Consider the following 15508-nt stretch of genomic DNA (forward strand, 5'->3'; position numbering starts at 1 on the left):
CAGGGTGCTGATGCTTTTGATCTCAGACACTGTTTAATAGAGCAATTTCTTCCATTGCTGAACTAATCCATTCCTTAAACATTTCTGGGTTAGCGTTCCGCATAATATTACTTTCCTCAAGTGACCTACTTATTTCAGCTTCTAGATTAGTGTTGGAAATTCTGTTCCATCTCCTATACAGGATTGGCTTACCGGGAGTCGCTCTTACTTTTCTCTGTCGTGAATCATAAAAGTAATTACCCTATGGTCTGTCCACCTGAGTGGGAGAATTCCACAATCTCTAAATCTGGAAAATTTGAAAATATGTCATCAAGAGTCTGTCCAGCCTTGTGAGTAGGAGAATTCACTAGTTGAGGGAATCCAAAGTTGTCCATAAGATCAAGGAAAGTGGCAACATATTTGCACTCCTTATCCTCCAGATGTAAATTAAAATTATCTAAAATTGCAAAATTGTGGCTGGCCATATGGGGCTCAATAATTTGATCCCATTTTGAGATGTACTGGGTGCCTGAACCTGGGGGGCGATATATCAGGAGACCAGGAAGTTTGACCCTTGGATTGTCTTTTAGTCTAAAATACACCATTTCACAATGATCAATTATCGGTATTCCACTTAGTTCCAGAGTGCAATTAAGAGAGCTTTTTGAAATGATCACTAGACCACCTCCCCTCTGGGAGGGCTGATCTACCCTTGTGATCGAGTAGCCAGGAGGAGGTGCCACTACTAGCTCAGAGTCAGAGTCCTCCTTAGTCCAAGATTCCGATATAAACAATCTAATTTATGTAACTGTATCAAATCATGTATTTCAAGGCAATGTTTAAACAAGGACCTGACATTTACCAACACGCTTATAGTAATCTTTTGGGTCAGGCCAGTCCTTACTTTCCCTTTCCCGCTGAGGTTATATATAGAGCCCTCAGACTTCGAGGTAATCTTTGGGTCCCAGTGACAGGGCGCAAATCTTTCATATTCCCCCCTCTAGATCTAGCAGTACACACTCCTCTTTCCCTCCTTCTGGTCTCCATCCCAGTGATTCTGTCCTGGAGTAGGTGTTTGACCTACCCTCTGGAGTGTAACAGGCAGTCTCCCTGGCTCTGTCTGGGGGTGGATGGGCACAGATGGCCTTGCCTTTGGTGCGCCTGCGGCACTATGCCATTTTTAGGTCTCGGCTAGTGTAGGCTGCGCACATGCGCAGTCTCGCAGGAGAGATTTAATGACTCTGAGTAGCGAGGTTAAGCCCCGCCCCTCTTCTCCATTGGCTGGCCTCCTAAACTGTGGCCAGCCATTGGAGAAGAGGTCTCAGTGACGTCATTCTCTCGCTCTGAGCCACGTCTTTTTCGGATTGAGGGGCGTGTTTTTTAGTTTATTTCTACCCTCTTCTCCATTGGCTGGAATGTAAAAACAACAGTCAAAAACACGCCCGTTGTTTACGTTCCAGCCAATGGAGAAGAGGGAAGAAAGAAAAACACGCCCCCCAATTGAAAAAAGATGGGGCTTACAGACATGGCGAGCGCTTGTTGGGCTTCCGTGTTGGGTTTACTATTCCCCTATCCATCTTTGGTGTTCTGTTATTGTGCCAAGAGTTGGTCTTTCAGTTAAAGGCACATACTCTGGTATGGCCCCCAAATCCTCACCTCACGCCAGGCGATAATTTTAACGCAGGGACCGTGGCTTTTTCGAGAAGCAGCGCATGCGCCGGCAAGCACCTCCCAGCTCTGACTCTCTCGCGCTGCCCGTGTGCGTCCCGCCGGCTCCTGTGACAGTTGGAAGAGGTGTAAAGCAGGCCAGGCCATGGTGGAGGTGAGCGAGGTGCTGGTGGCCGTGCTGCTCACCATTCGGGTACCCAAAGCTGGCGACCGCGTGCACAAGGACGAGTGTGCATTCTCCTTTGACACACCGGTAAGGTCCAGCAGCCCCCTCCCCTCTTTCCCTTCTTTCCACTCCTCTTCGTACCCAGGGTGCGTCATACACCGAATTGAATGCGGGACATTCAGTGGCTATCTGCAACGGAACTAGTGTGACGCACCACTACACTTCCCATCAGCTCAAGCGTTGGATGCATCATTCCGCTTGGAGCGATCTGAAGCATGACAGTCGCAATGGCTGCTGGGATTCGTTGTGTATAACTATGTCATATAGTAGCTAGAAGTCTAACCAAGACTTCAGTTCCCAGCATACCCCAAGTCACATCACTTAGTCTGAGGCAGTTGACTCTGACTAGCGAGTGAATGTTGTGTAGGGACGCCCTGTATTCATGTTGGAGACTGGAAAGGTGGTCAGGATATGTATGTTTCATGCCAGTCTGTTGCATTGCCCATTTATTTCTTGTAGTCTAGGATACGGAGTCTTGTCTTATACAGAGTCACAAACATTTCAGGACTGTGTCTTAGCATTGTATGTACCAGGCCGTGCATCACAGGAAATGTAGTTCTGGTTTAGACTGATAGCATGTTTGGACTCCCACGATCGCTAATGAATGGGAATTTCGCGTTGCATTTTTTCAGTAGCTTTGTATTTTATTTATTTGAGTTTTATAAAGCGCTAGCCGACCCGAGATTATCAGATCCCTTTACAAGTTGTGTGAATGTGCAAATACAATTGCAAGACCCGAGTCTCAGAGCGCATTACAAATTGTGTGAATATGCAAATACATTTACAAGAGGTATCTGATGTTATTCATAATATCCAAGACACAAGATAGTAAAGCACTAAGTGGTTATAACGTCATAAGGTAGAACGCAGGGCACAAGGAGGAGAACAGCTTTAGGGATAACAAGCATTTGCAATCTAATAGGTCTCGCATTTGTGAGAGTTCGAGCTATTGGCGTAGTAAATGACAAAAGGCTTTTACCCATGTATTTTGGTTTGGAGTGGATGTATGTAGTGTGGAATATGTGGGTTGGCTACGGGCTCACAAAATGTAAGACTGTATGTTCGTCCTCTCGACCCACCCCACCCCCTCCATGGGAACTATCTCACTGCACCTTATAGTCCGTCACTAAGAAAAAGGCGCATTAACCTTCCCTGTGGTAGCCCATTCCGAGTTTTGACCTGAGACGCACAAGGCCTGTTTATTTTTCAGCCGTTTTCTTTACATTTCATTCTCCCCTCTTCCTCTCTACTCCGCCTAATTCTAGCTCAGTTATTTTTCTTCCTCAGTTCGATTTTTAAACATTTAAGGCACTAGTAGTGTTGCTAAATGCCCATTGTAAACCATTCGTATACTATTTTGGGTAAGAATGTGTGTGTGGCTCTGTGTGTGACTCTGTGTGTGTGTGTGGCTCTGTGTGTGTGTGTGTGTGTGGCTCTGTGTGTGTGTGTGTGGCTCTGTGTGTGTGTGGCTCTGTGTGTGTGTGGCTCTGTGGCAGTGTGTGGCTCTGTGGCTCTGTGTGGCTCTGTGGCTGTGTGTGGCTCTGTGGCTGTGTGTGGCTCTGTGGCTGTGTGTGGCTCTGTAGCTGTGTGTGGCTCTGTGTGTGTGTGTGGCTGTGTGTGTGTGTGTGGCTCTGTGTGTGGTGCTAATGCAATAGGTCTCGCATTTGCGAAAATTAAGCTATTGGCATTGTAAATGACAATGCCATTTATTTATCTGTTTTCAAAACCAACACATAAATAAAAAGTTTGCCATTTACAATGCCAATAGCTCTAACTTTTGCAAAGGCGAGACCGTTGCATTGTAAATGCTTGTTTATCTGCTCCTTCACCCATCTACTAACCACTGTACTGTTAACCTCTGTGGCCTCACAAAAAATGGCAGACGGAGGAGGAGAGATCTCTCTGTCTTGAAGAGTCAAGCCGAAAAAGGCAGCAGGCCGGCTCTAACAGGCCCTACCTAGCGCTTGAGATGTGCAAAAGTGTGCCAGTAGGTAAAACTAGATTAAAAATCAATGTTAACACAGTGTTAAAACATGGTTCTCAGATTCCCAAAAAAGGCCCTCTTTCAGAGAAACAATCAATTGAGAGACTGTGCTTGATGGAAGCTACCTTCCAATGCAGTTCACAGCGTACCAGGCCTTTTTATATCTGCACCATGGAGCACCTACTAACCACTGTACTGCTAACCTCCATGGCCTCACTCAAAATAGCTGACAGAGGAGGAGAGAATAGAACCCTCTGCCTCGGAAAGGAAAGCCCAGCAAGGCCCCAGGCAGACTCTAACTGGCCCTACGTAGAGCTTGAAAAGCTTGAGAAGTGCAAAAGTGTGCCTGTGGGTAAAACTGTATAAACACAATTAACTGGGACTGGGAGTCGACATTGATACCCTCAAGACAGGTGGCTATACAGACTAGGAGTCTAGGTATAATAAAAAAATATCAGGCTCCATAAATTGGGTTTAACGCCAGATGATCACTGTGTGGAATGTAGACAGGAGGAGGGCACCTTCCTACTCATCTAGTGGGGTTGCAATATCATAAAAGCATGAAACAAAACAGATTTGCAACATTCTATTGATAGTGATAGAAAAGGAGGTACATTCAATGATGACTTGCTAAAAAAGAAACTGCCCTGTGCTCCCTTGGCCTAATGGTAGACAAGAGAGGTGGCCAATGCATTTCTGAGGAAATGCAACATAGAAAAAACAGAGGCTGATTCTGGAAGTTCAGAAAGATCTGAAGGCCATGTATGACATACTTTGAGTTAGAATAAAAACGGAAAAGGGTTACCTTAGTGAGTGAACTGGAGCTGTGTAGAAGGTAGATAAAGAAATGATAAACAAAGACCTGAGGAGGGCTTAAAGATTCGACCCCACTTCCCATCTCCAGAGAAATGCTCAGCAGGCATGAACATAGTCTACCATCAGTCTAACATTACAGTGAAATTATGTTATAAGATAATTGAAAAGACCTCTGTGTGGTTGGTTATGTTTATATGCAAGTCCGGTTTCGTGTAAAAATCTACAACAAGCACAATAGCTAACCTGAACTCATAGTCAGCATAGGGCTCATGGGCACTTAGATCCACAAAAGGACCAGGGCTCAGTGCCAGGGACCCCTGTGCATGCTCTTCGAGATGGTCTCTGATGATGGCTGATGAAGCCAGGCTCTATCCTTCTTCCCACAGTGCTACTTATCATGTTGCCTAAAAGTAAAGAGCTATATGTCTAAGCCTCCATGCTATACAAACATCCTGGTGTTCACTCTGTAATAATTACTGTTTGGGATGATACTGACACACCCACCTTGCGTAAAATAAGGTCTGTACCATATTAAAAAATAAACAACACACAGTCATAATGTCACTCCCTTGCCCCAGCTACAGAACAGTGAATGGCTATCACTCACAAATAACAAGGCCCAGCCTCAAACCAAGAGTAGTCCAGGCTAACATGTCCAATCCAGCGCCATGTGTTTCCTCTTCAGTCTCTTCTTCCTTCTACTCAGTCTCTCTCTCTGCTATTCCTCTCTCTCTGTTAACCCTCTCTATTTGATCTCTCACCAGTCACTCTTTTTTTCTGCTCTTCTTCATCTTTCTCTCTTCTCTCTCTCTCCTACATTCTCTTTTCATCTACCCATTGTTATGTTATGAGTATTTGTATAATGCACAACTCATCCGGGAGGGTTAGTGTCTCTCTCTTATTTTCTCTCATCCTCTCTCTTCTTCTGTTCTTTCACCTCTTTCTCCATCTCCTTCTCTCCAGTATGTTTCTCATCCGTCCCTCTCTAATCTCCCTTTATCCTCTCTCTTATTGCTTTCTTTCTTCATCTTTATCTTCTTCTCTTTCTCCCTTCACTTTCTCACTTTCTCTCCCTCTTTTTATACTCCTGCTCTCCAATTATATGTGTAACATACTCACTTAAAAGAGCTTCCTGCCAGCTCTTTTTATCAATTGGTCTGCTGTGTCGTCACATTTACCTTCCACCCACTTCAACATGGGGCAGTGGGACAGCCTACTTTAGCCACTGGCTAACTTTACTTTAAGTGGCTGCATTTTGCTCTTTCACATGAAGCACATCCACACATGAGTTAGTTCTCTTCACTGCCAGTGTTTTTTCTTTATCATTACTTTAGTCTTGCCTTTGTGTTTAGAGCCTGGCATTATATCAGAATGCTTTCTACCAGCTCTTCATGTTGTTTTTAATGTGAGCGCAGGGCACGTTCCAGTTTCATCTGTTACTGTCTCCTGCGAGGCTGATGCAAATTTTGGAGTAGCCTTTTTTTTTGACTGCTGCTTTTTCACAGCATACTGGAGTGTGTCCCTTTGACACAGTTATTTATAAAGATATCCTATTTTCAGTATGCACACAGTGAAGTGCATTTATAACTGCTGTCCTGTAGGCCATACTGGTATGTATTTTAAGGGAGGACTATGAAAATACTCATGAAGCAATTCGGTCTGTATATCCTGCTTTTATAACTTTCTATTGCTTGTGCTTGGCATGCTTATATAGACACAACTTGTATATTCGAATTTAAGCTGTGCCATTTAAACAATTCATCCATCCATCGATCCATGTTCAAATACATCCATCTGTGTCATAAAGCATTTCAAAGGCAAGAGGCTGGCAGCTAATGCCGGTCCAATTGGCTTTTTAGGCCAGGTGTTAGCCAAAACCTTTTGATTTTACTGAATTTATGCATATAACCTTATACTTTATAGGAGGTTTCAGCCAGACTTTTTCCTTTAGTCTGTTTCTGTTTCATTCACGTTTTTCTTCCACACAATCCAGCATGGAGCACATCCATACACAAAGTAGTTCCCTTCGGTGCCAGTGCTATTGTATTGTCCTGCTGGGATTTTAAGAGCAAAACATTTTTTTTTGCCTGTCGCCAATGTGCGTTTTTTCTTTTACATTGACAAGTACAAAGCTGCTTCCCCAGCAATAAAGTTTTACAAAAACCATGATATAACAAAAGAAGAATTGCTAAAGCATAAAGGCAGGCAGCCAACGCTAAACCTATTAGCTTTGCCAATGCTTATTTTAAATTACCACCACTCTTATTAGACACTTAAAACTCAACACAGGAGCAAACAGTGAGGCTTCTGTCGTTTTATTGCATTCCTCGCTAGTCAACTGGAAGATGTTAACAGGATTCACAAAATGCTACGCCATGCTTGGGACTTTCGAGTCTCTTGGGGGAGGTAATGAAACATGGAGACCAAATAGTCACTCTCTAAGCTGTGCATTTACCATCACAGCTTTTTCAGCAGCCATGCTTAAGTATCTCATGGCCATTTTGTACTGCAGCGATTTCTCCTTCAGTACCCAGCATGAACAACATGGGCCAGACCACCACAATGCCTCTGCTGGTGTCAGTTGTGGGCAATTATGCATTGTAGTCAGCCAGTCTGCACTGGTGGCCAGGTAGTTTTTCTTCAATTTTTGATCTAACATCTGCACTAATGCAATTGCAAAATTACACAAAGTGCAAAATTACCCATAATCAATAACAAAAAATGCTAAGTGCTAGTGTAAAATTACCTTGAACCATGGGAAAACTGCACAGCACTAATGCAAAATGTTATGTTATGTTAATTGGATTTGTAGAGCTTGACTCATCACCCAAAGGGTATCCAGGCGCTTGCCAAGGACGTGCACAAGTTGCCCGGAACAAGTGCAAAAATAGCCAGACACTGGTACAATTTATATAAGGCCCAAACACTGGTACAATTTATGTGATCAGGCCCAGTGTGTTCATTTGAATAATTACATTGGGACATACGTTTCTACAGCGCCTCGAAACCCTCACGGGCGAAGCCGCCGCGCTACACAAATCCTGACTGATTGATATTTATTAATAGTCACCCTTGATTCACATGTTCATTCCTGCAGATTCTCCATACCTGGTCCTGGTACCCATCCATGCTCCTCTGTCCTTTCGTCTGGATCAAGCACCGTCCCGGCGGCGGCCCCCGCGGCGTGGCGATGTTTTGGGAGGAGGGTATCTGGATGGGCAGCGGCGTCTGGTACTGCTGTATGGTGACTTTATTCATGCCCCCGTCGTAGTGCTGCTGCTCGCGCGACCGGTGCTGCAGGCTCTGCGACCCCATCAGCGTCTGGATGTGGCTACCTGCCTGTGGGTAACGCAACCCGTTAGGCAAAGATTCAGGAAGCTGAAAAGAAGCAATTACAACTTACACAGTCACCTCAAAGCAGACCTCTGGGGTTAAGTGTCAGAGGTGTGCCCTTGAATCGACAGCTAAGGCTCGCATAGTGAGGGCTTGCCTCACAGACTGCACATTGGAACCATGTCATTATTGAAGATAAATGATAAAAATATCTAGTCAGAATATTTTTCATAACATTTGACACTTTTTACTGTTTTAATACTTGGTGAAAAAGGAAATCAAAGCTGACTCTAATAAGAAGGGTTTACTATGTTTTCATTTTAAAAGGTTATGAATATATTTTGAACCTTGAATACGAATGATGGTGAAACTTAAAGATACAAATCCATGTCAAAATGTGATCATTTTGTAACCATTATATTGCCAGAAGGTTGCCATTCTCGTTTGGGCATAAATCGTAATTGTTAATTTAGTTCATTTCCAGAAGCATAGCAAAGTAACCCTAGATGTTAATGCAAGCATCCCCTACCCCCCTTATCCATCGCAGGGTAGTAAAAGACAGTCATACCTGGGTACAGTGACCACTCATGCCTCCACTGCACCACTGGCTGCACCACTGTTTCTCACCATATAGGTCACCATTCAGTTACCCCCCACAGGGTGACAGGGAAACATGTTTTAAAAAGTGGATATTACATGCACATACGTGTAGCTGAGCATCAGACTCTACTTTGTGCCACTGACAGTAGGTAAGCAGCAAAGTATGCACTTCATACAGAGAAGTAAGGCAGCAGTCTTAAATTTCCACTTTGTGGTGCTGCAAAATTATTGCGAAAACCTGAAAATGTTTTTAGTGTGGTTGCAGTCCAGTAGGCAAATATCTATGTTGTCTCAAGTGCAGAAAATGCAGCTAAATGCTGTAAGGTAGGTGGCACTTAAAAAGCTTGAATTTGATTTGGGTAGTTTCTGGTCTTCCAGCCAAGGGGGCAATCAAGGGGTTGAGTGAAATATATAACTGTTCATGGGTAACTATCAAGGTGAGGAGTAAAAACACAGTGGTTCCAAGACACCATAACTGGCAATCTGTGTTGTCTATGGTGTCAGATGGAAAGCCAGAGGTGGAAAACTTTCTCTTGTTGATGCTTATTCACATACAGTTTTATGCTATACATGACCCCATTGGCTCTTGCTGATGGCCCTATGTAGGATTTGACCCTTTCTGCTGGGCCATCCCCAAACATTTGCCCCCACTCTTTCTATTTTTGCTTAAAACGGTTTTGCTGGCCTTAGGATTCTGCATACTTTACCACTGCTAACCAGTGCTAAAGTGCTTGTGCCCTCGCCTCTAAACATGGTAAAATTGGTTTGCATCCAATTGGCATATTTAATTTACTTTTAAGACCCAGGTAAACTGGTACTATGTGTACCCAGGACCTGTAAATTAAATGCTACTAGTGGGCCTACATCACTGATTGTGCCACCCACTTAAATAGCCCTGTAAAAAATTTCTCAGGCCTGACAATGCAGCCTGTGTATGAAATTTTTAGTTTCCATTATGACGTGGCAAAATAAACTGTTTGCCAGGCCAAAACCTCCCTTTGTAATACATGTAAGTCACCACTAAGGTAGGCCCTGATAACACAGAGGACAGGGTTCAATGTATTTAAAAAGTTGGGCATGTACTTTTAAGTTTTATATGTCCTGGTAGCGAAACAATCTTAAATTCGTTTCTCACTTCTTCAAAGCTTACCTCTCCCATAGGATAACACTGGAATTACCTTATTACTTTTAATAAGCTGTAACTTTCAACTGGGAACAAGTAAACAGTTCATGTTAGGTGTCTTTGAATTGTAATAAAAATACTCTCATATTTTAAATTACAATTTTGAAAATGAAACTTTTAGAAAATTGTAATTTTCCTGCCTTAGCCATTTTGTGCCTGCAGTCAGTCTCTGGGTTAAATGACTGGGTGCAGCTGACAGTTGGGCTATGTGCATATCTCCTAGACAGCCACACACAATACAGTGCCTGGGTGGGCCATCACTGGTGGATAGGAGGGCGGACCTGGGCACAGCCCAATCAACACATGAATAAGCAATGTCCTGCCTCCAAACAAAGGGCTGCATGCCCCCTCTAGTTAGTTTGGATCCACGGCTGGGGAGGCAGCAAACCTGTGTACTTCAAAGGGAAACCTTTAGAATCTCCCCCCACTGCAATGGAAGCAAATTCTATAAATATTGGACCTCAGACATCAACTCTTCAGTACACTTCTGGACCTGTGGAGATTCTGCCAGGAGGGCTACTGAAAGGACTGCCACTCTGCTGAACTGCTGCCTTGCTGGATTGCTGGCCTGCTACACTGCTGTCCTCCTGCCTGAGTCAGAGGGATTGGACCAGAGCCCATAGGACATAAAAGGCTACAAACCACCTGAACCAGCACCCAAATCCAGCTGGAGTATGCCCCTGAACCCCAAGTTGTGCCCCTCAGTTCTTGGACTCCTAATGTGGCCCGTGTGAGGTGCACTGAAGTTTTTGGCTTCTTTGTGACTGCAAACGGGTCAGTTGGTGAAAAAACCTTCTTGCTTGCTGTTAGAAATTGGGTTGTATGTTGACTGGAGTATGAGTCCTAGTCAAGCAGCAACCACAATCCAGGCCAGGGTGAGAAGCAGACAACCGCTAAATTAACCTGTGCTCACTCTCTAGTAGTTTGGCACAGACCAGTCAGGCTTAACATAGTGGCAATGTATACAGTATTTATGCAACAGTTCTAACAGAAAAACTGTTTAAACATCACACAAAGATTGCACACTAAGTTAGAAAATAGAACTAAATTCAATAAATAAAACAAGATCATAACAGCAAAATTCCAATAAATAGAACTTGAGATATGAATTTTTAAAGAATAAACTGTTTAAAGCGCTTACTTGGGACATCTGGTTGCCCCGGACTGGGACAAAGTCAAAAGTTCAGGCTGACCGCGATGGAGCGTGTGTATGATACAGGGACCCATGTTAGGCCCGCTAAACAAAAATACCTTGATCATAGCTGCATCAACATCAAACATGCGGGGTGCAGCCGAAGCAGTGCGTCTCTGTTGGTCCGCGCAGTGACTTCCATGCGCTGGTCCCGATCCACGCAGCAGCGGCGATGCGTTGGCTCCGATGACAGAAGAACTGTGATGCAGAGATTTGTTGTTGTTGTTGAGGATGTCGCCGACAGTGTCGAGCAGTGGTGGTTCTAAAGGCGATTGCCTGGACCGATCCACACAGCAGAGGCGGTGTGCCGGTTCTTGTCCACGCAACAGGATCAATGCACTAGTTCTGATTCATGCAACAGAACCGATGCACCAGTTCTGATCCACGTAACAGGGCTTTTGTGCCGATTCAGATCAATGCAACAACAGTGATGCGCAGGCTTGAAAGAGGATGCAAGGGTTTTGCTGGAGCAAGCACCTTAGGCCCACTTCCAAGGGTCCAGGACTGGGGCAGAAGCAGGTAGGTTGGACGTCTTTTCTGTCACTGAGACTTCAGATCAGGAGGCCTGCCAGCTAGCCCTTGGAGTCACTTTGGGTTCAAGTGATGCAAGTTCAATCCTTCTCACCCAGGCAGAGTAACAGCAAGCAGCATGACAGCACAGCAAGGCAGGAGTCCAGCAAAGCAGCAGTCCAGCAGAGTGGCAGCCCTCCAGCTGCACATCAGTCCTTCCAGGCACTCTCTCAGGTCCAGAAATGTACTGAAGTGGTGGTGTCAGAGGTCCAGGACTTATATCTAGTTGTGCCTTTGAAGTGGACGAGACTTCAAAGGCAGATCTTTGAAGCACGGAGGTTCTCCCTTCCGGTTTTGGCTCCAGACTCACTACAAGGGAATGCAGCCCTTTGTATAGGGCCAGAGCACAGCCTAATCAGGTGTAAGTGAGGCTGGTTCCAGCTCCTCCCTCTCATCCTCCCAGGTTGGCCCATCGAGTCACACCTAAGCTCCCAATGTGAGTGGCTGTCTCGGGGGAATACATCAAGCACAGCTGTCACCCTCCCAAGAGGTGTATCAGAGACAGGCAGCAGGCATCAAATGGCTAAAGTAAGAAAATGCCAACTTTCTAAATGTAAACAACAAGGGGAGTTAGGTCCAAGAGGCCAGGTTCTGGCAGGGCCGTATATTTAGTCTATATACAGAAGAAAAGCTCCATGTATTAGACATCAGCTTGTTCCCTGTGTCTCTCCATTGTTTCTTCATTGAAATATTGATGCACATAATATCTTTAGATTGTCTATAAATTAATATCTAGATGTTGTTTCTAAAGGTAGCAAAAGATCAATAATATATTGGATGTTTGTTTATTTATGACTTTTTTCTCATTTATGTAAAGCACATTGTTGTTTAATGTTATTTGAAACAAAAATGTACATATGAACGCTTTGTATATTGACTTGACTGTCTCATTCTGGATCAGAGTATATAACAAAAAACAAAAGAATACTTTAAGGAAAGTTATTAATAAAGTACTAGTTCAAATGAAAACAAATAGGTTGAGCTAGCGTTAATCAAAAAGACGCCAATCAAAAACAAAACAGGTTCAGGCTACCCTCCTTGTTTGATACAACTTTCTAAATGTGGCATTTTTAGAATTGCAATTTAATATCTGACTTCACCATAAGTCTAGATTTTAAATAGTGATTCCAGAGACGCCAAACTTGAAAAGTCTATCTCTTGGCATTTTAGAATTACACTTAAAAAATAGGATAATCCCAATGTTACCTTATGGGAAGGATAGGCCTCACAGAAGTGAAAATTAATGTGACGGTTTTTAATTTCCAGGACATATGAAACCTAAAAGTACATGTTCTTCCTTTTAAATACATTGCACCCTGCCCTGTGGGTTGTCTAGGACCTACTTTAGGTGTGACTTATACGTACAAAGAAGGGAAGGTTTGTACCAGACAAGAGTTTTTTTTTGCCATGTGGAAATAGCAGTGTAAACTGCGAACATAGGCTCTGCAATGGCAGGTACGAGCCATGGTTAGAGTGCTACTTAAGTGGGTGGCATAATGAGTGCTGCAGTCACACTAGTAGCATTTAATTTCTGGCCCAGAGAACAAGTAGTGCACTTTACTAGGGACTTATTAGCAAATTAAATATGACAATTGAGGATGAGCCAATATTACCAGGTTTGCGGAGAGAGCACAAGCACTTTAACACTGGTTAGCAGTGGGGAAAAGACCACTCTAAGACTGTCAGGTCCAACACTCGAACTTCCTGTCAACCCGAAGCTTCGGGTTACAGCATCAAATGCTTGCGTGGAACACCACTGTGAAGCTCCAGCTGCCCGCTTGTGATGCCAATAGTATCTTCACGCTACAGCGACTATGGTCTGGGATGCTAAGCTTGCTCTTCTCGCTACATCAATGACAGTGCACAACGCTTCCCTGCTCTTCGTGGCTCCCTCCACCGTGAAAAAAGGACTGTGCGATGGACTGAGAAGATACATTTTCAGCGGAAGAACATTGGGGCATATTATCAAGGGGGTTTATCTCCGCTTTTTTGGCTTTAAAAGCCAAGACAGCGGAGATAAAATTATCTACCTATTACCAAGCTGTCGCTAACACCAGTTAGTGACAGCTAATAGGAGATAGCGACCATCTTGGGCCCCGCTTTGCATGTCAGTGATATTTATCACTAATGACATGCAAAGTGGGCGTGCCAAGATGTTAGCGACTGGAAACAGTCGCTAACATCGCTATCTCCTATTACCAACTTTTGGAGATATTCGCGCTAAGCGCGAATATCTCCAAAAGCTAACACCTGCCCTGAGCAGTTCTTAGCCATGTTATCCAATGGGAGGTGGATAACATGGCTGAGAGCATTTGCTCGATAATGCATGAATATCGCTGACTTTTCAGCGATATTCATGCATTGCGGCCGTTTTTTATCGCATTTGCGATAAACCTTGCTAATAGCAAGGTTTATCTGCGATAAAAATCGCCGATGTGCGGCGATAATTTTTGTCTCTAAATAAGTTAGAGACAAAAATTATCGCTAGTTGTTGGTAATATGCCCCCTAGTCCCTATATCCAGCCCTTGCCCCAGTTACCATCGGCCTGAAATTGTGGGGCATATTATCAAGGGGCTTTATCTCCGCTTTTTTGGCTTTAAAAGCCAAGAAAGCGGAGATAAAATTATCTCCCTATTACCAAGCTGTCGCTAACACCAGTTAGCGACAGCTAATAGGAGATAGGGACCATCTTGGGCCCCGCTTTGCATGTCAGTGATATTTATCACTAATGACATGCAAAGTGGGCGTGCCAAGATGTTAGCGACTGAAAACAGTCGCTAACATCGCTATCTCCTATTACCAACTTTTGGAGATATTCGCGCTAAGCGCGAATATCTCCAAAAGCTAACACTTGCCCAGGAGCAGTTCTTAGCCATGTTATCCAATGGGAGGTGGATAACATGGCTAAGAGCATTTGCTCGATAATGCATGAATATCGCTGACTTTTCAGCGATATTCATGCATTGCAGCCGTTTTTTATCGCATTTGCGATAAACCTTGCTAATAGCAAGGTTTATCTGCGATAAAAATAGCCGATTTGCGGCGATAATTTTTGTCTCTAAATAAGTTAGAGACAAAAATTATCTCTATTGGTTGGTAATATGCCCCTGTGACTTTCTCCGCGTCTTGCACAATCAGTTCGTTGCGGGTGTCGCTTTGGGCTTTTTGATGCAGTGTGTGGTTCCACTGACTGAATTTTTGTTGCTTTGATCTTGATTCATTATTTAAATTTTGCTCTGTTTTTCTAAGTTAGTGTGAGATTTTTCTTGTGTTGTGTGTTTGCTTTATTAGTGTTTTAAGTGCAGCATAAATACTTTAAACTTTGCCTCCGTGCCAAGCTACCTGAGGGCTGAGCACAGGTTCATTTGGGGTTTGCTTGTGCCTCACCCTGACAAGGATTGTGGTTGCTGCTTGAGTAGGGTTTCACCCCCCTCAACCAGTAACCCAATTTCTCACACTCTGCATTGAGCATCCATTTGAACAAGAAAATTATGATGGTAGAAGCATGGGGCATAGCTACCAATGGTGCAGTAGGTGCAGTTACACGGGGTCTCAGTGAACTGAGGAGCTCACTGCACCTTAATTATTGCTGTAATTATCAGCCTTACTTGCTCTCAGGGGACACTTTCTATACTTACACTAGGACCACAGGCACCCTTGTTATGCCACTGGAGAGATGAGGTTTAATGGAGCAGCCATAAATAAAACTCATTCACTTTTTCGCTGTGAATAATATATAAATAAAACAGCTGTCCTGCCACCTGTTCCTGTGCCCATCAGGGGCTACCTCCACTTTCATAATTAAATATATTACTTGTCTACAGCAACTTCACATCCCCTCTACACTCACCCATGCCGTTTGTCTCCAGGTGCTGTGTGCTCCTGCCACTTAAGGGAGAAGGGGAAGGAATCCATTACAAGATGTGGTGGTGCTAATGAGCGCATCGAGCCGCGCC

General features: G+C 44.0%; 1 protein-coding gene across 1 annotated transcript in view; it reads right to left on the reverse strand.

Annotated features, from left to right (window-relative positions):
* Positions 1-15508, reverse strand: part of LRRC7 (leucine rich repeat containing 7) — a 2053453-nt gene that overhangs the window by 232728 nt on the left and 1805217 nt on the right. Inside the window, exon 25 of the mRNA XM_078668793.1 lies at positions 7782-8051. Coding sequence (XP_078524919.1) covers positions 7782-8051 — 270 coding nt within the window. The remainder of the gene's footprint in view (positions 1-7781; positions 8052-15508) is intronic.

The sequence above is a fragment of the Lissotriton helveticus genome, chromosome 1_2, assembly GCF_964261635.1.
Source record: "Lissotriton helveticus chromosome 1_2, aLisHel1.1, whole genome shotgun sequence".
NCBI lineage: Eukaryota > Metazoa > Chordata > Amphibia > Caudata > Salamandridae > Lissotriton > Lissotriton helveticus.